Source organism: Protopterus annectens, chromosome 6.part0 (assembly GCF_019279795.1).
Source record: "Protopterus annectens isolate FY-2018-M chromosome 6.part0, PAN1.0, whole genome shotgun sequence".
NCBI lineage: Eukaryota > Metazoa > Chordata > Ceratodontiformes > Protopteridae > Protopterus > Protopterus annectens.
The window spans coordinates 825679380-825705858 of record NC_056737.1 but is presented as its reverse complement, the minus strand read 5'-3'; the positions used below and the strand labels follow the sequence as shown (position 1 = coordinate 825705858).

Below are 26479 nucleotides of genomic sequence, written 5' to 3'. Positions count from 1 at the left end.
GAGTCCTGCTGTATGACGCAAGTAGAGTCTAAATGTGGAGTCATCTCAGTTTACATCAAGAATGAACACACCTCAAGGCTGGTCACAGTATGACAAACTTGAGCTTCTCCATATCCAGTTTACCACAAGTGAAGTTCCATACCATATCCTTGGAAGCTATAGGTCCCACTTCATGACCCTAGAAGCCCATATCACATATTTGAACCTACTAGGGACACTCCTATTCATACCAACAGAGTATTCATGGATGCCTTTAACTACCTCAGTATTAACTAGGAGTCCTACACAACCTCAAACATACAAGCCCAGAGATTCATGGACTTCAACAACTAGTTTGCATGGCCAGCATGTGTGCAAATGTTTGTGACCTCGTCCTCACAAACATAGGGGAAAAGATGCACTCTGGCTAATATATAGTCCACATTGGACCTCAAAGCTGTCTTCTTTGAAGTATTAAGCCCAGGACCAAAAACTATTCCAGGGCTAACTACTTGTAAATGACAGTCTAGCAAAATTCTAACCCCCCCAAGCTTTGAGAACACAGCAGCCTATGTGGAATGCCATGCCCATTGGAAATAAACATAGGACTGTTTCCAAAAACAAGCCACCATGGTGGAATCCCAATATCTCATTGTAAATAGGTTGTATAACAAAAAGTCAGTCATGCCCAAAAACAGGAAGAACATTGCCCAGCAATGTAAAAACTCCCTTCTCAATCTGAACAAGCAACTTGGGGGACTAGTTAAATTCACCAAAGCCAAATTTGAGATGCAGAATAACCTCCCAAGTCAAGGACAACCATAAGGCTTTCTTAAATTATGTCTGCAACCGTAAAGGCAACCACCAGCAGTAAGTTGAGCTAAAGGTAAGTGGAACCACATATGTGGCGCCAGAGGATATAATGTGCTGGCTGATATGTTTATCTCCTGTTTAAGCCATCACCCCTCATCATCCCCAGGAAATTCCCTCCACCATATCCCAAACAAGTGTCAGTAGGGAACAGGTCCTCACTGCACTATATAAGGCCAAAAACAGTTCTTTGATGGGCCCTGATAACATCATGAAACATCTCTATAAGGCCCAAAACAGTTCTTTGATGGGACCTGATAACATCATGAATTATGACCAATCAGACATGCTAGAATCTGAATTTAACCATATCTTCCAGATAAGCTTTTTGCCATATGAATGGAAGACTGCAGCTGTTATCCTCATGGACCTTGGAGAAACTGTAGGTCCATAAGTCTGATAACTGTTTCCATTGCCTTGCATATAAGACTAATCACTGATCTGGTAAGCGGTGACATAAGAAACCTACAGACACTGGGCCTGCTCAGTTTGGTTTTGCCAATGGCAGGTTATGCCTACTTATATTGGCGGACTTTTTCACGAAGGTTACTAAACTGCGCATGAGAGCATAACAGTGCACACTACCTCTCTTGACCTGGTCAAGAAGTTCAGAACGATACCTCACTCTGTTGTAGTGGATAAGCTTACAGAATTAGGCATGATGTTATATGCCACCCATTTAAGTAGCCAGCTGACTCACTAATTGCATACATGAAGTTAGGATAAGGGAATCCACCTCTTGAAAGAGGCCAGTCACACTAATGGAGTCTCACAGGGATCAGTGTTGTGGCCTCTCCTTTTTAGCATCTACTTCTCTGAAGTGAAGACAGATTTCAAGGAACTCTAGCTGACCATGTTTGAAGACAACTGCAGACTAGACATGGTCATTGAATCCACCTAAAGACACAGATACTCTTCAAGAGGGTCTGACACAGACAGTCAACTGGTACCAGAGCCATAGACTAAAACTCACTGTGATAAAATGCATAATAGTACCTTTTGGAAAGACTGCCATCCTAAGAAATTACCACATTGATAATGCACAGTTATCAGGGATCTGATGAACACATGGTGACAGCAACCTGATCTTTGACCACCATGTGTCTACTGTGGTGAAAAGATCATTCTTCATTGCACAACCTATAGGTAAAGGTATGGTGTACAGGTCCAAGGATGTCATTTTTCCACTGCACTCTGCTGTTAACTGACTTTGGCATGTACATTTCTAGACACTGGAAATAGTTTGAGACCACACAGAGGTTCCTCAGAAAAAGAATGCAAGGGAGTAAATAGCAAGTCCTATTCAGAACATCTCAGTCCTGTCCCTTTATTCATTCCCCTCCAGTCTACGTGATCTGTGCCTAACCTACAAGGTATCCTCTGATCCCACACAGATGGATTTGTTACACATCCATAAAACAAAAGGCATCGGATCTATGCAATCTAAGGACCCAAACCTTGTCTTTGACATAAGCAGGACATATTGGGGGGGGGACAGATGTTTCAGATTACCCTTCTCTGGAGCAAGCTTCCCATCCATATGAAGCAAAGCTCATTCCTAACTCTATTAAAATGGTACTTGGACCAATGGATAAGGATTTGCAAATTTATTGCTGGTTTGTCACCTATGTTTCTAATGGACAAGTGTAGCCTGTAAATGCTTGATGTGTATAGGCTTGTATTGTAACCGTAAAATTCCTTGGGTTATTGAGATATCAGCAATATTTTGGTAAATTTGGGATAAGCTTGACTAGGCTTAAAATGGCTCTTGGGCAGATAGCCTAATAACCACCTAGGAACCTACAAAGCACATCTTTGTAAATTTGTGTTGCTGCTCAACACAAGTAGTTTTCTTGTATATGTTTAAACAGCTGTCTGTTGGTAGGCATGGTCTTCCTCTTCCAATTTTGTTGGCCCACCAAGAAGTCACAGAAATAGATTGATTGCTATCAATTAGTCTTCCTTCTCCTATGCGTAACAAGTCACATAAAGGGGTATGTCCTTCATTGTAAGTAGTAACTTCTGAATGTGGCTCCTTGCTCTTGAGTGGGGAGGCATTTCTCAGGGTTTACTTGAGTGAGGAGGCATTTCTCAGGGTTTACTTCAGTTTGGAGAGCTGCCACCAACTATAACAAGGTTCAGCATGTGAATGAAATGATATGAAGTCCTAGATCTCTTAAATTATCACCAGAAAGGCTGCGCTTTGGATACAAACCATGTCTTCATATGTTTTTGGGTGAGGCCTCACCTCCCCTGCTGAAGGAAGACAGAAGCTACTCCTGCCTCAGCACAGGAATGAGTATTTTTTTTCCTGTTTCCAAAGGAAAAGAATAGATTCTTTCCCATCCTGGTCCTCTGTGACCTCAGCTAGCACGTCAGTACTTTAGGTTGCATCTGCTGTCTGTCTTGGGTGTTCAGGTTCCTGTGTACTCTAAGTATCTGGATATTGCCACTGGACACAAAGAATACTTTCTGGCACATAATTATCTGGCATTCCATAGAAGAGGTCCCCTTTAACTTCTGGTTGTTCCTCACGTCTAGTACAACTTGCTGATTGGACTGTTTACCAAAATTTTTACTGTACTGACAGAAGCCCTTTAGGTGAAAGTTTTACATGTCCATCCCTGCCTTGGAGTATTGGCTATTCGTAGCCCTCTGAAGAGATTCCTCGTCAACATGCATACAGGTAGTGACCTTGTACTTAAATTTGGTTGAGTGGCCATAAAAGTGGCAGAGTTCCTCTTGGATACTATCCAAAATGTTGGCCTTTTTTTTCGGCATACGGCTGGACATTCTGCAGTACAGCCCCTGTCTCACGTTAGACTTTATGGTTTGAGAATAGTTGAGATAAGACAGCCATGGCCAGACAGCAGAAGTAACAAAAAGGTTTACTTTAAAAACTATCTATCTGAAAAATAATTTCTAGAGTGTAGCAGATTACATAAATTAGCACAGCTGCTTTTGTTTGGACTGGATGCTCGAATTTACTAACTTTTGTTGAAGTGCATGCATGTGTGGAACATGTATCATTTTCACAAAATATAGATCCACTGGAAATCCTCTCTTGCTATAAACCTTTCAAACGGCTGAAGCAGATCCCTTGTCAGTCACTGGAAAGCAGTAACCTGTACTGTCAGGCATAATATTCAGTCATCATCACTGTGATCCATGCTGTATATTTGTCTTTATCAGCCATTAATGTAGAGGTTTATTGCGAATAAGAGCTTTCATACCTAAATATGTGTCAGGCAGCTTACATTTAAATGTCAAGCAGCTGCACAGAAATTATGTCATTATTTTTCAAAGCTAGCTCAAGAGCAAAATGTCTTGTCTTGTGCATTTGTTAACTACAGTGTTGTAGCTGGAAATGGTTGTTTTGAAAGTGTTCACCTCTATTAAGCGGCAACCTCCTCACATTACTCAGGTTGTATTTTCACTGTAATGACACAGGAGGTCATAAATTTAACACCCTGCTTGAAGACAGACTTGTAGGATCCATGTTTTGACCCCTCAGCAATTTCCACGCTTGTCTACCTCAGGCTTCATGATAAAATTTAAATAACTGAGGATAGTTGCGTTTCTGTGTAATTAGGCTGCCATGCGTGCTTATAGATATTTAGTTGACTTCAGACCCATGACCGTGAAATATGTGATGGTGAAGAGTTCCCACCAGCAACCAGCTGGATTCACCTTTGTGCATGGAGGCTTGTCAAGATGTTGGAGAATATGAATCTAGGGTCTTCCAAGTCTGGCCTGGCAATCTTCTTGTTCTCTAATGTCCAGTTAGCATGTTTTTTTTGTTTTTTTTTTTGGCGAGCTGGGTTGTTGGGCACGATCACACCTATTATTTTAAGAGATGTGTGTTTAGCAGTGGGCCTTGGAAGAAGGCATCACTCACTCAATACTTCTCAGTCCTAGGAAAGGCAAACATAAGTTGTGACTTCCTGAACTACTCCATGAACTGTATATTCAGAGGCAGTGTCTGGATGGGATTTTCTGGAGATTGTGGTATGCAGACTATATATATATATATATATATATATATATATATATATATATATATATATATACACACACACACACACACACACACACACAAATATATATATATATATATATATATATATATATATATATATATATATATAAAATTTTATTTTATGTATTTATTTTTTTTGCATTTTGGGGAATATAGTTCCTTTCTGTTTAATGCAGCAGGCTGGGGGGGGGGGTTCATGGAGTATCTGTTGCCCATTAGATGGCAATGGAGATTTCTTTATACATTTCTATTGATTTTGTGCTGCTCTCCAGAGTTCAGGGAAGAAAAATCAGAAGTAACTTTTGCTATTTTGTAATAGCTTAGAAGAGTGTGGTTGCAAGCTCTTAGACCCCTAGTGATGTAGGAGATTCTTCTGGTACTTTCCAGTAGGGTCCCTCAGGATTGTGAGCTAATTGAACATTAGGATACAGTTCTTGCTGTAGGCCTGTGATCACTCCGCACGCTTTGTCAGGGGGTTTAAATGTGATTGTGTGATGTGAGATTGCTAGAAATTCTTCCATTTATTTTGACTAGTGAAAGTGGTTCTTCCTTTGGACTAAAGAATATTCAATACTTACATCACTGAGTTGGCATATATGTCATCCAAGCTTATCTCTGATACCTGTATAATTTGTGCCTTTGTTATTCCAGGGTCATGGTGCATGTATTAAATATTTTTGCCCATCATGACCTTGAGGAGGTAAAAGATTGTGGGCCCAGCAATGGCTGGATAAGTAGGTCTTTCAGTATGCTGCATTTCTGTCCACTGCTGAAGAATACCTTCCCATTTGTGGGAGTTGGACTTCATGGCTGACAGGCTTGTCCATTCCCTATTCATATCCATTTTCCAGCACTGAAGTTTGTAATTGAGAAAATACTTTTGCAGTGACTGTTAACTTTGCTTGGAGGACATTGAGCTATAGGCCCATATGTAAGGAACTGTATCCGATCTTTCCCAGGAATTATCACTTTAGCCCAGCCCATGTTTCTTTGCTGTGTTTGATGTACGCCATTTATTCAGTTTTTGCTTGAAATGGAAATATGAGTAGTAGTATTCAGTTATCCCTGTGATTTGATATTCCACTGACTTAGTTTCTCCAATATGAGTTAGACCATATTAACAGTTTGTGCAAGGAGACTGATCTTTAAGTGTGAGACGCATGTAGTGTAGGTCATTTTGCTAAACAGAATATTTTATACCATATAGGTAACACCCCACTTCAGTTTAACAATGTTGTTAAGGGATGCAGGCGCTCTTCTTAGTAGTAATCTCAAAGGAGATTACTAATCTAACAACTCGAGCCGTTACAGGCCTAGCTAGTTTTACACAAGTTTCTGTCCCTGGGGAAGGACAGCAAGGGTCAGCAAGCAAGGTTTTGACCATTTTTACAGACTGCCTCTCTCCATAAGGAACAAATGATCTGGAGTAGGGACTTCATTTGTCAGCAACCTGTGGGTCTTGGATCTGATATCGGATCCGAGCTAGCAACTATTTATACAGCTATGGATCCCAGCTCCAAGCTCCTCCCCTCACCCATAATCCCCTGCCAACCCCAAATGACCCCAGATCTAGTTTGCCGCTCTAGAGTGTGTCAGCTGGATTTTGAGCTCCTAGAGATTATTGAGACGTGTTCCCTTTTTCTCTCTTTAGCCCTTTTTTTCTGTCAGTAATTAGTGTGTGTGTGTTAGGCTTCCCTTTAGTCTGTTCTTTTTAAAAAAATTTTTAGTGTTACCCTCCCCTCGCTGGTCGTTAGTGTGTGATTGTGTGTGTTTGGGGCCTTGTGCGTTTGTGTAGTGTTTCTTAGTTTGGGACATGTCAGAGGCCCCAAAGCCTATTTTTTCTAAATGCACCGAGTGTGGCCATAAGCTCTCCCCAGCGGATGGCCACACTCGGTGTGTTCGGTGCCTTGGGGTTGAACACCTGTCCTCAGGATGCACGATTTGTGCAGGGTTCAACCCCAGGGCACTGAAAGAGCGGAGGTCGAAGCTGGTCCTGGTGGGACTTCTGCCCCGAGTCAACTTGGGCCTCCGCTACTCCAGTGGCACCTCCTCAGCCTGTGGTGGTGGCCACTCCTGCACCCCTTCCTCTGGCCGGAGTTCAAACTCCCACTAAAGCGCCGGAGGACAGGGAGGCCAGGAGGGAGAAATGGAGGGAGAAGCACCACAAGCGGCGGGCCGAGGCCTCTGCTTCGGCCCCCCAGCTAAGCGGGCTTCTCCCTCCACGGCTTCCAGGTGTCCTCCTCGGCTCCGATCACCTTGCTTCTCCCCGGGACCGGAGGAGGAGACCCGATCTCCGTCTAGGTCATCGAGGTGGCACTCCAGGCCTGCTTCGGTGGCCTCGTCGAGATCCACTTACAGCCTGTCTGATGCAGACTTGGACCGGATGATGAGAAGGTTCATCCAGGCCTAGCTGCAGATGGGAGTGCTCCTGCCCCCCCCCTTCGGGGGGGGGAGCTCGACACCTTTTTTTTTTGCTCCGATAGCTCCTTCTCCGACCCGCTTTCTGGGTTCGGAGCGCTTGGAGCCGGGCAGCGTTGGAGCAGGGGTGGGTTGGTGCCGACAGTACTGGGTACTTCGGATCCGACCCTGCCCTCGAGTCTGTCGGTTCCATCGTTTGATCCGACCTCTTCTGAGCTGTGGCCTGAGCTTCGGATCCGAAGGATTCAGTGTACCTTCGGCTCCGTCCAGGTCGGGGCACACTGGTCCCTTGGATCCGACGGTCTCGGCGCCAGTTCCGATCCCTTCATCGGATCCGAGTGGGAGTCTGCTCTCTGAGCCCAGGGAGAGCGACTCCCCCTCGGCCTTCGATGTAGGGGAGAGGGCTCTGTCGAGAGCATCCAGACCTCCGGCCCTTGTCGCGGCTCCGCCCTGCACTCCCTCTCTGCTGGGTCAGACTTCCATCACCCGGCCACAGGGACAGCCTGCTTCGATGTCCCAGGTTGTTCCTTTGGAACAGGACATTGCTGGTGAGACCTCCTCGGACAGCCCCCCCCCCGAGGAAGTGCCTCGCAAGCATAAGTGTAAGAGGAGGCACGTGGACTCCCCCGAGTCCTTAACAGAAGACACGGACTTGGATGGAGGGGAAGGCTCCCCAAGGTCACCCCCTGAGGATGTCTCCTTTGGAGACATCATGGAAATGCTCGGGGGGGGGGTGGTCTGCCCCCAAGGTTTCCTCCGACGAGTCAGTGTTCCTGGAGGCATTCGAAACAGGCCCGTCTACCTCTCGGGTGTCCCCTCCGGCCGACCTCCTGGTGGACCTTGTGACCACCAGGGCGTGGAAGGAGCCTCACACTGTGGAGCCAATCCCCAGGCGCCCGGATAGGATTTTGAGCCCCCCCCCCCTGCAGACCGGCCCCACTGGAGCAAGGGTCCTGCTGCAGATGCCAGGTTGATGGCGGCAGCCACTAAGAGGGAACTAGCTCAGGAGAGCCCCTCGGTCCATCCTCCAAGCAAGGAGTCTTGCTTGATGGATCACCTTGGGAAGCGGGTATTCAGTTCAGCGACCTTCTCAGTAAGGTCTCTGAACTACATGGGACATGTCATCAGGATGCAGCGGGATCTTATTAAAGAATACGCTGCTTCCCCCCCCCGGAGTCCATGTCGGTGGAGGACAAGCAATTGTACTCCACTCGTATGGCCACTCTGAGATCTGTTTCAAATACCTCTATGCGGCTATTGTCTCACGCAACTGAGGGAGCCGCTAGAGCAAGCGGAGTGGGCCTTGTTATGAGACGCCAGGCCTGGCTCCGACATTGTGACTTCGCGGAGCCCTTCAAGGCGTCCTTTGCGAATGCCCCCTTTGATGGTTCTGCTTTGTTTGGCAAGACCGTTCACGAGACACTTGTCCAGAGCAAGTAGGACGGGAAGACGTTGTCTGCCGTCGGAGTCCGCTTCTCTGCTCCCCAGAGTGTTTTTTCCAAAAACCAAAATGGACAGAAGAAGATGTGGTTCCTGAAATCGCAACACTCCCAATCTGCTCCGGACAACCAGTCCTTCCGTGGCAGAGGAGGACAGGGAGGACGTCGCCCTAGAGGCAGAGGGGCACCGAGAAATTTTGGGTCCAGAGAATCCTTCTCTGATTGGCCCACGCAACAGCCCTGAAGGGTTGCCTGATTGCTCGACTCTGGAGGCAGTCAGGGGGCGCTTCTCGAGGCATCTGGCGGCATGGGAGTCCATCACATCAGACCGCTGGATGCTTCGGATTATATCCAGAGGTTACAAAATCCCTATGCTACATGTTTCCAGACTCAAGAACCTCCCCGATGTACCACCCGATCCAGAGGGAGGCTGCAGCCGCAGAAATCCAGCAGCTGCTAAAAAAAAAAAGGGCCATCCAACCCATCCCCCCAGACCAGCTCGGATTAGGGTTTTACTCCAGGTTTTTTCTGGTGCCCAAAAAGATGGGGGCCCTGAGACCAATTCTAGACCTTTCCCTCTTGAACCTGTCGGTAACCAAGGAGAAATTCTGAATGGTCACTCTTCAATCCATTCTCCCCCTGTTGCGGGAGAATGACTGGATGTGCTCAGTAGACCTCAAGGATGCGTACTACCACATTTTAATGGACAGGCGATCCAGGAGGTTTCTCTGCTTCCGGCTGGGAGCCAGCCACTATCAGTTCAGGGTCCTTCACTTTGGCCTCACCACAGCCCCCAGGGTGTTCACCAAAGTTTTAGCAGTGATAGTGGCCCACCTGAGACTTCAAGGAATGCAGGTCTTCCCGTACCTGGACGACTGGCTCCTGACCACCCCAACAAGGCATCTACTCTGCTCAGCCAGAGATTTTTTTCTCCACCTAGCCCCCCACGTAGGCATCACAATCAATATGGACAAATCCTCCCTTGCTCTGACACAAGTGATAGACTTCATAGGGGCCAGATTAGATACAAGAAGTCTGCGAGCCTACCTCACTTTGGAACGACTACAGAATCAGAGTTTACAGGTGCGGGGGCCATCCTCCAATCAGAAGCTCCACCCGCGGAATTGGTCCTGAGGGCACCGGGCTCTATGGTAGCGGCAATAACACTCCTTCCATGCGCTCGCCTAAACATGAGGGTACTACAGTGGACCCTCCAAGTACAATGGTCCTTTCAGCTTCTTCCTCTCAATCACCCTGTCTCTATCAGCAAGGCTTGCAGGAGGGCCCTGTTATGGTGGCTTCATTCCCCAGACCTCCATACAGGTAGCCTCTAATGCGCTCCACCTCCTCTCGTCATGGTGACCACGGACGCTTCTCGCCTCGGGTGGGGGAGATGGGGCATTGCTCAGGAAGAACAGTCCAAGGCACATGGAACGACACAGAGACCTCCCTGCATATCAGTGTTCTGGAGATGAGGGCAATGCTGTTGGTGTTGCAAGCACTTCACAACCTTCTTCCCATAGGAACTATTGCGATATAGACGGACAACATGTCAGTTGTCTGGTATATCAACAAACAGGGGGGGACCAGGTCTTATCCTCTCTGCCAAGAGGCCATGAGAGTGTGGGAATGGGCGATCTCCACCAACTGCTTTCTGATCACAATGCACATTCCGGGACGGTCCAACATTCTGGCGGACAAACTCAGCCGCACTATTCTTTCCCCTTACGAGTGGTATCTCAACTCCCGAGTAGTGAAGCGGATTTTTGCAAAATGGGGGCAACCCTGCTGCGATCTTTTTGCCTCTCCCTCAAATATGAAATGCGACAGCTTCTTCGCCCTGATTCCCCCACCAGGGGAAGCCCCGAGAGACGCTCTAGTGCATGCTTGGCTGCCCGGTCTACTTTATACCTATCCTCCTCTACCCCTGATACTAAAGATGTTACAGAAAGCCTCTCGGTTGAGGAGCAAAATGATCCTCATTGCCCCATTCTGGCCTTGACAAACTTGGTTCCCTTACCTGTGGTCTCACTTGGTGAATCCTCCCTGGATTCTGGATCCCAGCCCGGATCTGATATCCCACCCATCAGGCTTACCGATCCCGAATCTGGACAACCTGAAGCTGACAGCTTGGCTGCTCCAGTTCCACTCTTAATTAGGACTCCCGGTATCTCTTCACCAGTCAAAGCCATCTTGGTGGCAGCACATAAACCTTCCACCAGGAAGATTTACCGCAGTAAATGGAAGCGTTTCTCCGTCTGGGCGGAACATCATAATCTGGACCTCTTCACTGCTCCGCTAACGTCCGTTTTGGACTTCCTTACCGGGCTTTTTCAGCAAGGGGCTAGCTGTTCGACAGTCAAGGTACAATTGGCAGCCATCTCCCATTACCATGTAGGACACGAGACAGGTCCTTTGATGTCAGCTAAACTATGTAAAACCTTCCTCAAGGGTACTTTTCTGCTCAGGCCCCCTATCAAAGAAGCCATACCCCCTTGGGACCTATCACTAGTTCTTCAGGCCTTGACTGCTTCTTCCTTTGAACTAGCTGCCTCGGCTGATCTTAAATACCTGTCTTGGAAAACAGCATTCCTGGTAGCCATCACTTCTGCGAAAAAGAGTTTCGGAACTTCAAGCTCTTTCCGTAAAACCCCCTTACTTGGTTTTTCATCAGGATAGAGTGTACCTCAGGACCACTCCATCCTTCCTGCCTAAGGTGGTCTCAGAAACCAATATCAATCAGTCCATTAACCTTCCTGTTTTCTTCCCTAATTATCAAAATAAAGGAGAATATAAGCTGCATTCCTTAGATGTGCACAGGCAACTTCGTTTCTATATTCATAGGACTGCTGGTCACAGACAATCTGATCAGCTGTTCATTTCCTTTGCCAAATTCAGTTTGGGTAAAGCCGTTTTGAAGGTCACCTTATCACACTGGATTTCCCAATGTATCCTTCTAGCTTATGAGGCTTCTGGGAGGCCCGCACCTCAAAGGGTTCATGCACATTCCACTCACTCCATATCTACTTCTACTGCATTCAGATCTAGAGTCCCCTTAGATGACATTTGCTCGGCAGCCACTTGGGCCTCATCTCATACCTTTATTAACCACTACAAACTGGACGTCATTTCCAGAGGGAGAGCATCCTTTGGCTCCGCAGTGCTCCGGAACATCCTTCCATGATGGCCGCCCAAGATTCAGGTAGCTGGGGACCCTGTCCCACAGGTTGCTGACAAATGAAGTCCCCTACTCCAGATTAAGAAGTTATGTACTCACCATAACGTTCCATCTGAGTAGGTGGCTTCATTTGTCTGCAACCGTCCCCCCCCCCCCTCCTTCCCCCTGGCCTTCAGAAGAGTTAGTTGGTGGTATTATTCCTGCCTTTTCCTGTTGGGATACCTTTTTAGGTATATATAGGAGGGCAAACTTGATCTGAGGTCATTTGGGGTTGTCAGGGGATTATGGGTGAGGGGAGGAGCTAGGAGCTCAGATCCATAGCTGTATAAATAGTTGCCGGCTCGGATCCAAGACCGACAGGTTGCAGACAAATGAAGCCACCTACTCAGATGGAAACGTTATGGTGAGTACATAACTTCTTATTTTGACCCATCATTTTGACCCATCATTTCTCCACAGTTTCCAAAGGCATTTCCTCTAGATTCAAAAAGTCAGTTCCCCTTTATTCATCGTTCATCAGACTTCACAATTTCATAGATAACTAAGATTTTTGAGGCAACTTGTCTTTTTATCAGGACAGACTGGCAGCATCTGTACTTAAATATTTTACAGATTCCTCTTTTCCCCCTTTCACTCCTTAGTCCTTCACAGAACAGATATTTTCTAAAATATTTGGTTAATTGAACTAAACTTTCTTTTACAGATAAAGAAGACACATTGGAGTGACATTTGTATTTCAAAGTACCCGCAACTTTAGAGTAAAATGTCCGCTGTTTGTCTCGCAGAGTAGCACCCTTGTGTTTACCTCCTTGAGGCTAAAGGAAATTAAGCTTTGCAATGGTATGCATATTGTTCCATAAGACTTGCCTCTTCACCTATGAACCTAAGAAGACTGAACAGCTGTTTGTCTCATTTACTGCACAGTGGGAAAGGCTTACTTCTCCAACCAAACTCTGGTCCGGTAGATTGGCAGCTCACGTTATCTTTTGCAGTCATGAAGTACTCTGCCCATTGTAAAGTACTTTGGTCAAATGCCAGCCCACTGGAAATGTGGCTGCTTTTAGTATTTCAAGAATGTTTTCTTCACAGGCATAGGTTCATAGGTTCATAGGTTGGTACTAGGCTATCAGCCCTAGGGCCTATACAAGCCTAGCCATAACAATTCCCTGGCTATTTCTTCCCACATTATTTACTTTCCTGGACCCCTGTCTAGCAGGGCGACTGACATGATCCCTGGGATGAATTTCCTTTCTCCCATCCAATTGTCAAGGTTCCTCTTGAAGAGGTCCAAAGAGGCACTCTGCTTGACATGTATGGGCAATCTATTCCAGAGTCTGGGGAGTCTCTGGGTCAGGAACCTATCCCTCCAGCATGTTTTGTTTATTGTGATGACAAGGTTTAGATCCCTGGAGCGTGTAGCTCTGAGGGATTGGGATTTCTTTAAGTGTAGCATGTCCAACAGCTCTGGGTTTGACATGGCCTTGTATGTTAAGCAGAGATCGCCTCTGAGTAGACGATATGCGACAGAGTATAGCTGGAGTTTTTTAAGGCGGTCAGTGTAGGGCATCTGCTTTAGGCCTGTGATTCTTTTAGTGAGGTATTTCTGAGGTCTTTCCAGTTGCAGATGTCTTGAGAGGTACATACCAAATGGGGCGTTGTATTCTATAATGGGTCTAATGAGGGATGAGTACAGTGGGACAATGACCTCCTTTCTGGATGAAAAGCCCTTCGTGATGAGGTGTGCCACATAGAAGGATTTCCTGACTGTTGTGGCGATGTGGTTATCGAAGGTGAGACCACTGTCCACCTGTGTCCCTAAGTCTCTTATCACACTTTCTGTGTTTAGTGTACTGCCACCTATATGGTAATTCATGGATACATGTTTTTTCTCAAAGGGGATAACAATACATTTCTTGGCATTGAGCTTGAGCCCATGGCTCTGACACCAAGCATCTGTTTCTGTAAGGCCCTTTTGTAGAGTATCCACATCATTTGGGGATTCAATAATGGCTCCCAGTTTGCAGTCATCTGCAAACTTTGTTAGCCAGAGTCCCTTAGTGTTGACCTGTACTTCAGAGAAGTAGATGCCAAACAAGAGCGGCCCCAGGACTGAACCCTGAGGTACTCCACTTGTCTGGAGCTGGATTTGGAGTCGGCTACTTTTACAGTGTGGGTTCTATCAGTAAGCCATTGGGTGACATAGGGATTAATGCCCAACTTAGTAAGTTTATCTATGATTCCAGAGTGGGGGATGGTGTCAAAGGCCTTGGCAAGGTCTAGATAGGCTGTGTGGACCACCTTACCCTTGTCCATGGCTCTGGAGACTGATTCAAAGAAGTCAATCAGGTTCAGGAGACAAGATCGGCCCTTCACAAACCCAAACTGGGTGGGGTCCAGTGTTTGAAGGTTCCCAATGTCTTTGTTTATAAGTTCCATGATAATATGCTCCATGGCCTTGCAGATAAGGCTGGTCAGACTGATAGGACGGTAGTTTCCGGGATCCAAGGTGGATCCCCCCTTGTGGATTGGGATAACTGTAGCTCTGCGCCACTCAGTGGGCACGAAACCTGAGGTGAGGCTATGATTAAACATGACACTTAGGTGAGGTGCCAGTTCATATTGTAGTTCATGTAGTACACAGCCCGGGATGTCATCTGGTCCCATGGATGCTGTATTCTTGGCTTTAGAGAGTGCGTTTTGTACCTGTGTGGCTACTTTGTCATAATTTCACATGTTAAACAAGTCTTATTGCTTCAGTTATGACTAAGTTTGGTCTTCTTTGTTAGATCTCTGCTTCAGCATTTAGCTTCTGATCTTGGTTCTTGGGCTGTCCTCTGGCTTCTTCCTCCTTGGTGGAATTTCTGCATGATATTCATCCTATTCATTAACTTATTTTGTTAAAAAAAATCCTCCTTTATCTTCTGACTTGGATGGCTCCTACATCAGTCCTGGTTGTTTGAAAGTACTTGCCAGTCAGGCAAGGGCACATTTGCATGCCACTTGTTAACAGTGTAGGTGTTAAAATCTTTGTCATGCCTTGAATTACAGGAAATGTGGTTACAGAGAGGTTGGGGGTGTGAAGGGGGGGGTAAAGGATCTTGACATAATTATTGTCAATGAATGGTGTCACTGGTGTCACAACATGCACCGATAAACATACACAAAGGCTTGTGTGTGTGTGTGTGGGGGGGGGGGGGGGCGAGAGGACAAACTGTGAATGGTAGAGGATGAACCCAGTTCATTGACTCTTCAAAGAGGGGTCCCTTTATGGATATATTGATAAGGTAAGAATGTGTGTTACTTTTCCGAGATGATGTGCAGCTAGCTTTCACAATAGATGTGATGCAGCTAATATTTTTGCTTATTCTACATGCTTACTAGGATTTTTTGACATTGTTTTATGGTAAGTAACGTAAACTTCTTGTTTGGAGAGTAGTGCTTGAGTCCATTTTTTTTCGGCTTGTGAATTTACTGAATGCCTTTTCAAAAGTTTGTGTTGGCAGGTGCTTTCTACCCAAATTACTTCATGTTTAGCCGAGGTGATGAGGAAATGGCTTCAAAAGAACTGTGTTGCAAGGATCCTAAGACTACTGTTGTGGTATGTGAAAAATGTAATTTGTATCCATTTTTTAATTTATAATGACCCTGCATGATTGTACAGTTGCATATTACTGTATCTCTTGTACTATTGGCCTGCATTTTGTAACTAGGTATGTCACTGAGTCCGTATTTATTAACTTATTTGCATGAATTTTCACTGTCGCTACTCCACCCCTGAAAGTGGTGCAGCCTCAGGGGTTAGTAATGGAGGAGCAAAGCATCCTGCACAAGGGTGTGATTGTACTGCATTTCACTTCACCCAGGGCAATGTATTTTGTGCCTTTTTATCTGTACAATTCACAGAAACGGATGAAACAGAACTCTGTAACATCTGCTGTATTCTAGTAGTTGTCTTTGCTGGTGTTCAGAGCAAAACTTGACAATATTGTTAGGTTGATGATTTTGACCTGCTTCATATTAGTGCTAAAAGTACTATATAGGTAAGAGTATTTGTGCCCATTGTTAATAAGGAATTTTTCTTTAGAATAAGTGGATAGAGCAATTGTAACTACATCTCTCTGAATTTTGTGATACTTCTGGCCTTAAGTCTCAGCCATGGCAGTCATCAGTGTGTAGTTTGCTGATGTGCAGTAAATCCCACAGAAAGTTGCCTTTGTGGTTGACCAGTGTACTCCTAATTTGTGTATGTATCTTGTCTCTACGTGGTATGTGATATTAATAAAGATGTTCCAAAAAATAAAGTCCCTGGTGCTGGTATTGGTGTGAGCCATTGGACTTGCAGAGGTACATCATCTGGGTCTCTGGTATGGTAAGCAGGGCAGATATTTTCCTCCTCTGACGTTTACAAGACTCAATAAAGAGAGCTTTGTGTCTTGACAGCTCACGGACTTTAGGCCTATGATCTTTTTTAATTAGGAACCTTTGGAGTTTTTTGTAATTGGGATGTTTAGGGAGAGGGAAATGAAAGGGGAGTGGTACTTGACAATTGGTTAGATCAGTGCTGACTATGAGAGCGCTAAGCTCTTTAGACCTTGATGAAATTCCTTTGGCGTTTAGCTATGCTAAACAAAAGGATTTCCTGTCAGTGTCAGATAATCAAAAGAGAGGGAATTAACCCAAGTTTCTGGGTCTCTGACTACATTTTCATTTTGAAGTGGTGTGCGTTCTATACACTTTGATGAGGAGAGGGGTTTTCTACCAACAGTGGCACTACTGTGCTTTTTATCCATTTCTTTGAGCCCATTTAATGCCCTAGCAGTTTCTGTGGGCGAGCTCATTCTGGAGCATTTGGGTTTTAGAGAGTGACTTAACAAACCCCAGTTTGCAGTTGTCTACAAACTTTGTTACCCAGAGGATTTGGCTGTTTGCTTGAAGATCTGAGAAGTAAATGTGAAGGGTTTTACCACCAAGCTTTACGAGATACCTCTGGTCATTGAAATACTTTCTTAATGGGCACTTGCAACTTACACTGTGTGGGTTTTGAGTTTCAGCAGGTTTACTATCATCTTAACACATATAGGTTGATTTTTTTTTTAGTGTTTAGCTTCTGTATAATGTCAGAATGGTGAATGATGAAGACTTTGGCCAGGTTATTTTATGCCATGTGCACTGTGTCATTGCCTACGGGCTCTATAACCCTTTTGAAGAAGTTTACCAAATTCAGTAAACAGGCTCTACTATTACAAAGCCAAACTGTTGGGGGTCATGTCTAATAAGTCTTTCCTCGTAGTTTTTTGAGGACCGTTGTAATACATTCCTTGGCTTTTCAGTTGAAGTGTCTAAGCTGTTATGTCTGCAGTTGCCGGGATTTGTTTTAAGGCTGCCCTTGTGGAGAGGCATCATCATTGCAGTGCACCGCTCACTGGGGACAAAACTAGTAGTTAAATTTAGATTAAACACCATAAGGAGTGGGTCAGCAAAGACTTGTTTAACATGTTAATTAGGCAGCCAGGTATATTGTCGTGGTCCCATGGATGAATTATCTTTGATCTTTGTTATTACTGTCACTAAATGATCTTTAGAGAATGTTGGGAGAGTAAGGGATTCGGGTATTTCAGGGCTTTGGGAGTGAAACAGACACTAAAATTGTTTCCAAAGATGTGGTGTGTATTGGGTCAGAAAAGGAGGCCTCATTATGAGCAAGTTCTGAGCAATTTAGGGCACTGTATCTTTTTCTCTCATAGCTAATGAAGGATTTAGTTGCATTTGTTTTCAAAGATCAGTCTACGTTAATGTGCTCCTTTAGTAGACCTGATGGTGGGGTTTTTTCCCCAATCTTTTTGATATTTCCCTTGAGATATGAGGGGTTTTGGATGTACTGTATAATTTTAAGATTTCATTTGTTGTAGAGATTTATGGTGATGGACCACCAGGATGGCTTGTTTTTGAATTTACTGTGATGCTTGCTCTGGTAGGAACTGACAGCTGTAAGCATTTTTCTAAATGGGTGTAGAACTTCTTAGTGAAGCTTACTGCTGTATCAAGGTCAGGGGTGGTGCAGTCATAAGTGAATTTTTGATACTTTATACTAAAAGGGGTTGAAGTTGGTAAATTGAGGCTTTGGGAACCTAAATCAGAAGGTGAATTTGTGATTGGATTTGAATGTGGAAGGAGATTCTAGAGGAGAGTAGTGCAAGATGTTACCATATTTGTACAAATTGGATCAGTTATGCTGTGTCCCATAGTAGGTTTAACAGCTACTCAAGGGAAATTTTGTATAGAAAGTCTAGTAATTCTTGGGCATATCCTGTTAACTTGTCTCCCAAAATACTGGAAATTTTGCTAATAGGAAGATTACTTTCAGCACTGAGGGAATCTTACGTGGTCATCAGGAGACAAATTGTTCTTTGACATGCTATTAGCTGAAAATCATATCTAGAGTGAACTGTAGTTCAGTGACTTCAGTTTGTGGATCCTTAGGGATCTTCCTAGAGGCAATATGTTCCTTGACAAGTAGAGACTCCATCATAATTGCCATTGGGTCTGAAGACATGAAAAGTGCAAAACCTAGGTATGGAAGGAGTGCTGCCTGGTAACTTTTCGAAATGTCGGGACCTGCTAGAGCAAGTCCTGACAAACTGGGTCTGAATGGCTGAAAAAACTTTTACATACTAAATCCGAGATGGCCATTTCATGGAATATTCCCTTTTCTCTTGTGGTAAGGTGATGTATGCCAGTGTATATAGGTTTAAGGCTGCAGGGGTCTTGCCACTTGCAAAAAAGAATAGTAGTAGTTAAGTTTTGCTCTCTTCCTGCATTTTTGATTTTTTTTTTTTTAAACTTGTATTGCATTTACAATCAGTATTTCTAGTGTCAATATTTTAATTGGGAGCGGTGCTCCCTTTATATTTAAAACAAGTCTCTGTGATTACACAGACACTGATATTTTCAGAATGCAGACATGCTTCAAGATCAGACTATTGTTTAGTATTCTGGTGTTGAGGAGAGCCACCTTAATGTGATCTATTTGCTGAACTGATGATGGATTATTTAATATGGAAGGTCCATCAACTGCGCCTTGATTATTAAGGGCATGGAGGGGGCTGTCAATATTTTAGACAGTGTGTAGAAGCATTGGTATAACACTTGCAGGCAGTCCTTGGCAAAGAATGTTGAGCATCTCATCTCATCTCATGCTGACATACACTGGTCACCCTGGATTGGCACCAGTTGTTTGACCAACTGTTGAAACAAATAATCTTTGTAACTAGGCATCATTTGAAGTGAAGTAAGGATTCCACTTAGAACCAGTGTTTTACCTGCATTCGTAACATACATGAAAAGTTCTGATGCGTCTCACTGCATGTCTTTTAGGGTTTACATCCCAAGACATTGACACTTACATGCACCACTGCCATGTTGTATTCATAATTACCAGGAGGTGCTAAGGAACCTAATGTAAGAGATTCTGGCTTCTGAAAGACAACTTGATGTAGCCCTCTTTTCATCCAGCCTTGAGTTACAAGTCAGTGTGCCTTGCAGTAGAGTTCCCTATTACTAAAGCATTTCCTTTCTGTTGCTGCGATTCAGAGTGGTAGAGTTGAAGTGTTTATCAAAGTCTCCATTTGTGCTAGGTATTCTTGAGAAGGATGGGTAACCTGATTTTTGCTGAGACTTGACCTTATTTCTAGGAGAAGTCGATAGTGTTTTTTTTTTTTTTTTTTTTTTGTTTCACACCCTCCGCATAAGTCATTTTGGTGTGATTAGAGAATGATTGTGGTGGAGGTGTATGAAGCTCATTTGGTATGTGAGATGGAAGCCTCCGTTTTTATTAAGTTTTTACACCTCTCACAGCCATAGTTATTAGTTTAATTGTTTGTGAGCATAATGTAGTTAGTACACTGTCTTCGGAGGCCTAGTGCTAAAAGACAGGCAGCAGAGTTGAAACTAGTGGGCAGACTGTCAGATTCAAAGGGAAGTTATCGCTTAAAGCATAGGTACACATACATTGAAAAGAAAAAACTTACCAATACTTTTTCATGCATTACACATTATATGTATGTTTTTGTTATTTATAATTGTAATTCACTCCAACATATACCATAAATGGCTCATTTCTTGCCTTGTCTTAAACCTCACACTTTCTCATCATTATTCTGTATCTGTTGTTCTCACATTTTCCATTTATTTCTATATAATTGCTCCCTCCATTTTTTTTAAAGATCTCACTTCCCACTTCTTTTATCTGTTTAACAATATTTAATACTTCAGTTACAGCTGGTTTAGATTTTGATTTTTGTCTTAATTGCTTTTTTGGCATGCAGTGGCATTAAATTTAAAAAGGCTTTATCATGTCCATGCAGTTCAGATCCTGTGTGCCACCATAAAAGAATCAGTTCCTTAGTTACAGCCATTTGCTCCCCTCAATATTTATGACAGAGTACTGTGTTGGGGTAGTTCTGCCAACTCATTATAATCTCCATCACACCTCCAGCATTTGCTGTCTACCTGAGATAAAAGCATCTGCCTGGGGTATTAAAAATACCTTTGCAAACACTTCTAAACAAAAAATTCTAAACCTTCTGGACTGTGTTGCATATTTTGGAGTCATACATATATCCTTCCATTGTTCCTTTGTAAATTGCTTTTCCAATCCCTCTTCCCAAGCTTTTTTTAACTTTTCTGATTGATTCTTATAGTTACCAGGCAGTGTATTTTATATGTCTTATTAATTATCCCCCTTTTCTAGACTGGACAAAAAACCCTCCCAGAGCTCTTTCACTTAAAACTCCACCATCCCCTTCTCTTTGCCTGTATTCTGATTTCAGTTTCTGGTAGGGAAGGCAAAATCTCTATAACTTGCAGTCCAAACTTCTGCTTGGCCTCATCCCACTCTGTTACCTTCCCTCTCTGTTTATTTGCTTCTAATATCATGGGTCATTTGGCAGTTTTCTCCAGTAAATTCTAGCTCTCTTAGTATTTTCCTTTACCCCTAGTTGCAGTCACCTCTGTTGGCAAAATTTAGTCTGTTTATTGCTGTGTGGAATTGTTATTAGAATACTTGATGCAGTTTTTATGAATATAATAATGTGTACTTCTGTTCTCCTTGAGGATCTGTATCCAAAATCCTTCTCTCTCTCTCTCTCTCTCTCTCATGTCTTAAACATACCCCTGCTTCATTATCATCACTTTCCACATTGATTTAGAACATTCTGTTTGAGTTATGTATGCGAGCCTTAACTGCATAGCGCTAAAATATCCATACAAATCCGTTAATCATATTATATGTGGATTATCAGCTTATCCATTTTAACTCTCAGTCTTCCCTTCCGAAATAAATTCCTTCAACTCTTTGTTTTCCACAACTTCTCTGGTGGATAAAAATATGCCTGAACTGTGCATAGTAAGTGTGTAAATGTTTTTAGTTCCTTTAATTTTATCTTATTCTCCATATCAATAAACAAGAGCTTCTAGTTTGTCAGTTATTGCACTACCTTTGTTTAGTCTATTCTCACATATCCTTGGCTGCCATAACAGAATCATTTTTAATCCACACACCTAAATACTTATTTTTTTCCCCGTAATATATTGCTGAATAATGTATGAGTTTCATAATTTACTGCCGCAGCCTTTGTTTTATCTTCATTAATTATATATCCCCAAAAGACTTGAAACAGTCCGAAATGTTCAATGTCACCAAAATGTCATTTTCTGGATTTATCAAGTATAAAATATAATTTGCAAATATCTTGATTGCCATTTATATAATTTAATTTCTGAGTACCTTATTTTCTTTGCCAGTGACTCTAAATATAAAATGAAAAACAGAGGAAAGAGGGCACCCCTGCCTGGTTCCTCTGTTTAAACACAGCTTATCGGTGAGAAGCCCTCTTTCCTTAGTTTTTTATTTATTCCTATCCTTCATATGTCCTCCTAATTACTTGTGTTTTATCAGGGAATCCAAATGTTTCCATTGCTCTACTCCTAAAATCCCAGCTTACTCTATATAATGTTTTCTCTGCATCAAGGCCTACAAACAGCAGCAGCATTGTCTTACGCTGTACTTCCCTTTGGATCATCATTGTTCTATTAATGTTTGCCTCCCCTGCACAAAACATTTTTGTCATTCTCTTAGCTAGAGGAAAGCACTTAAAAATTATGGTTTAAAGTAGAAATGGGTCTGTATGATGCTAGGTCTTTACCCTGTTTGGGTAATATAGCAACCACAGCTTTCTTCCAAGATGCTGGTGCTCACTCTCCTTTTAAAATAGTATTAAAGAAAACCTTCCAGATCTTTATCACTTTCTTCCCTCCTAACTTCTAAACTTCTACAATAATACCATGTTTTCCTGGAGACTGATTAGGCATCACAGTGTTTCTCGTATCCTCCTATCTTAATCATTAGTTGTTGAGCCTCATCTTCCTCTAACCTTAGCAAAACTGTCTTCCATAGATACTTCTATTTGTGATTTTTCTTGGTTTTCACATTTATCCAAATGTTCATAAAATTTCCAACTTATCTCTTAATATCACTGTCGCATCTCTAGTTATCTTTCTTGTCATAGGCTTCCTAAGTTTGGCAACAGCCCTTTCTAGTTTGTTGCATAAGTCAATGTGCTGAACAATTTTGTACTGTGTAGATACAAACAATAGTTAACAGCAATCTTTCTATACACCCTTACTCCATATTGCTGCAATTACTCTTCTTCTTTGAGATTCTCCTTATTCTGCAGTACTTTAACCTTTGATAGCCCCTCTAAATAATTCCCATTCTTCTTAACTGTATCTTTCTGTTCTATTTCTTCCCAGTTTTTAAACTCCATTTTCATTTTAGCCCACTCACTAGCTATCCCTACTGAAGAATTTAATCTTCCCTTATAATTCTTGAATAGTTTCCGCTACTCATTCCTTAAATTCCTCTCTTAACTGGTAAGTAGGAAAATGCAAGTCTCTTATTTTTTTGGCATTATCGTATATTGTTATCTTCTTTTATCGCTGCATGAGCTGAAATAGTTTAGTTGTGTCGAAGCTTTCAATTAAATGCACATGCTCCTGTCAAATATTTTTATCCAGTCTAGGCCTGTTATTGTACCTTGGGGAATATGTAAATTCTGTCAGGGTTCCTAGTACTGAATTCACATCTTCAGTAAATATTTTCCATAAATTTCTTCAGAAATCTATCTTATTTTTCTTCTGTTTTCCCCTGATGCATCCTCACTGTTGCAAACCAAGTTACAGTTACACCTATAAGTCATATTTTTGCTGAAAGCTGATAATTTTTCCCAAATTTTCTCAAGCTTCATGGTAGCAGTTTTTGGTGGAATATAAATCCATGATTGCGTAATGATCCTCCCTTGCCAGTAGCACCTTATTACCACAAACCCACCATTATTGTCTTTTCCTCTGACAGTTAATATTAATATTCTCCTTTTCCTTTGAACCTGATGTTCTACTGAATATCCATAATGAAATTCGTTTTGTCAAATTCACTTGCTAATTTCTATTTAGATGCGTCTCCTGCAGTATTGTTGTTTGCACCCTACATTTCTCAATATAATTCAATACTCGCTCTTTTTTCTGTACCTGTAAGACTCTCTACATTCTAAGATAATGTGGAGAGTAGTAATTACAATAGAAAGCTATTGCTTCCACCTATTAAATGTGACATCTTTTTTTTTTCAAAGAATTTTATTAAATAATTATTAAAATGAACAGATATTTCCATGAAATCATAACATTTTTTCTTTAAAGTTAAAAAAACAAGAAAATAAAAAAAAAACTTCTAATATATAAACCAGTGTAACTAAACTATGTACAAAGACGTTCATCATGCAAAAAAAATTTCTTAATGTAGCTGTAGGATTAATAAAAAATCATCTGTTTACATAAATTAATAAACTATTTTTCTAGAAGTTCATAGATGATATTCCATGAATTATACAATGTATTATTCCTAGATGATCTAGATTTAATAGTTCACATTTCCAAATTACACGTTTGAAGGAGTATATTTTTAAATTCCAAAAATGTAGGTGCTGTACTAGATTTCCAATTCTTAGTGATTGTTTTTGTAGCTATAGATAGTATAGACCAAACCAAAGGGTACTTATTCTCTTTTACACAGTTAGGAACAGGAGTATTAAATAAAACAAAAAAAAACAAAAACTTAAGGGGAATTTAAGGAATGAGTAGCGGAAACTATTCAAGAATTATAAGGGAAGATTAAATTCTTCAGTAGGGATAGCTAGTGAGTGGGCTAAAATGAAAATGGAGTTTAAAAACTGGGAAGAAATAGAACAGAAAGATACAGTTAAATTAAATAAAACAAAAAAATAAAACAATCCGAACACCATCATACTAGGTGACTTCAACTACCCTAATATAGACTGGGAACACTACTCAAGCCTCAAGCCCAAACACTCTAGCCCAAATGTTCCTGGAATTCATAAACTCAAATGCCATGGAACAACTAGTCACCATCCCCACAAGAGGAGAAAACATACTTGATCTCATCATCACGAACATGGGAGCACAATGTTCAACGCCGGAAGTATACCCCTCACTGGTGAGATCTGATCACAAACTAATCTCGCTGGAGGTCCTCATCCCCCACCGAAATGAAAAAGACCACAGTAAAGAACTTCTCGAAAGCCGACTTCACACTTCTAAAGACTAGTGTGGTCTCCTTTAAGGCCCCTGAGCCGGCGGTTAACATTACTCAAACCGCTGAATCACTTACAAATGCCTTCTACCAGCACCTGCAGGGCTGCATGGATCAGGCAATCCCAAGCAAAACAAAGACTCTTTGTACCAAAGGCAAGCGTCCAGTCTGGTGGACCCCAGCCATAAACAAACTCTACAACAAAAGGAGAAAGCTACTACAAGATAGAGCAAAATCCTTAAAAGGTAAGACACCGCTGATCACTATAAGTAAAAAGCTAAGAGCTCTCATAAAATCATCCAAAGCTAATTTTGAGAAAAAAATAGCTAAGGACTCTAAAGACAACCATAAGGCATTCTTTAGCTATGTCAGAAACCTAGGAGGAAACTCCCAGATATGCTCAGAATTAGTTCAAAATGATGTGAAGATTACTGATCCTACAGACATTGCCAACATACTGGCTGACAGGTTCAGTGCAAACTTCTCCCCCCCCCTAAAGGAGAGATATCTATACCAAATGATTGTAGCCCCCAAACATCTCTAACGCCCAGGTGAGAACTGCTCTCTCCAAGGCAAAGAACACAGCATCCATGGGACCTGATGGTGTCCCCGGCTGTGTGCTCCATGAACTCAACGAGGAATTAAACCCACAGTTAGGACAGCTGTTTAATCTTAGTCTCACCTCCGGATACGCACTCCAGGAGTGGCGCAGCGACTGTGGTCCCACTCCACAAAGGCGGTGCCTCCACCGACCCTGGAAATTACCGTCCCATTAGCTTGACAAGCCTTATCTGCAAAGCCATGGAGAGGATCATAATGGATCTCATAAATAAAGACATAGGGAACTTGCAGACTTTGGATCCAACCCAGTTTGGCTTTGTCAAAGGCAGATCATGCCTTTTAAACTTGATTGACTTTTTCGAAACAGTCACCAAGGCCATTGACGAGGGAAAGGCAGTCCATACAGCCTACCTAGACCTGGCGAAGGCTTTTGATACAATACCTCACTCGGGTATCATTGAAAAACTCATCAACTTAAATGTAAACCCATACATTACAAGATGGGTTGCAAACTGGCTGAGTGACAGAACCCACAGGGTCAGAGTTGCTGGCGCCATGTCAGACTCAAAGCATGTCACAAGTGGTGTCCCACAGGGCTCAGTCCTGGGCCCACTCTTGTTTGGCATCTACTTTTCTGAAGTACAAGCAAACACAGGAGGGTTATGGCTGACTAAGTTTGCAGATGACTGCAAACTGGGCGCCGTAGTTGAAAACACATCCAACACAGATATCCTTCAGAAGGGTCTCACAGAAACGGATAACTGGTGCCAGAGCCATGGCCTAAAGTTAAATGCCAAGAAATGCATAGTCATACCCTTCGGGAAAAATAAGGTTACCCCTAGCTACCATATTGGTGGCAATCCCCTGAACACAGAAGAAGTTATTAGGGACCTGGGAACCCAGGTTGACAGTAGCCTTTCATTCGACACTCATATTGCTAAAGTAGTTAGGAAGACCTTCTACATTGCCCACCTTATCATGAAGGGATTCACATCTAGATCAAGGGAAGTCATAGTCTCCCTATACTCATCACTCATCAGACCAATGATCGAGTACAATGCCCCATTCGCAATGTATCTGACCCGACACTTGCAGCAGCTGGAGAGGCCACAAAGTTCCTCACCAAAAGGATAAAGGGTCTCAAAAATCTGTCTTATGCTGCCCGACTGAAAGAACTCCAGTTATATTCAGTTGCTTACCGCTTGCTCAGAGGTGACATATGCCTGACATACAAGGCCATGTCAAACCCAGATTTGATGAACATGCTTCATCTCAAAAAATCTAGATCCCTCAGAGCCACAAGGGCGGGAGACTTAAACCTCGACACGGTTATT

General features: G+C 42.9%; 1 protein-coding gene across 1 annotated transcript in view; it reads left to right on the top strand.

Annotated features, from left to right (window-relative positions):
• The window catches only part of TDRD9 (tudor domain containing 9), a 2841455-nt gene that overhangs the window by 985942 nt on the left and 1829034 nt on the right, over window positions 1-26479 (top strand). The window contains exon 22 of the mRNA XM_044074496.1: window positions 15414-15521. Coding sequence (XP_043930431.1) covers window positions 15414-15521 — 108 coding nt within the window. The remainder of the gene's footprint in view (window positions 1-15413; window positions 15522-26479) is intronic.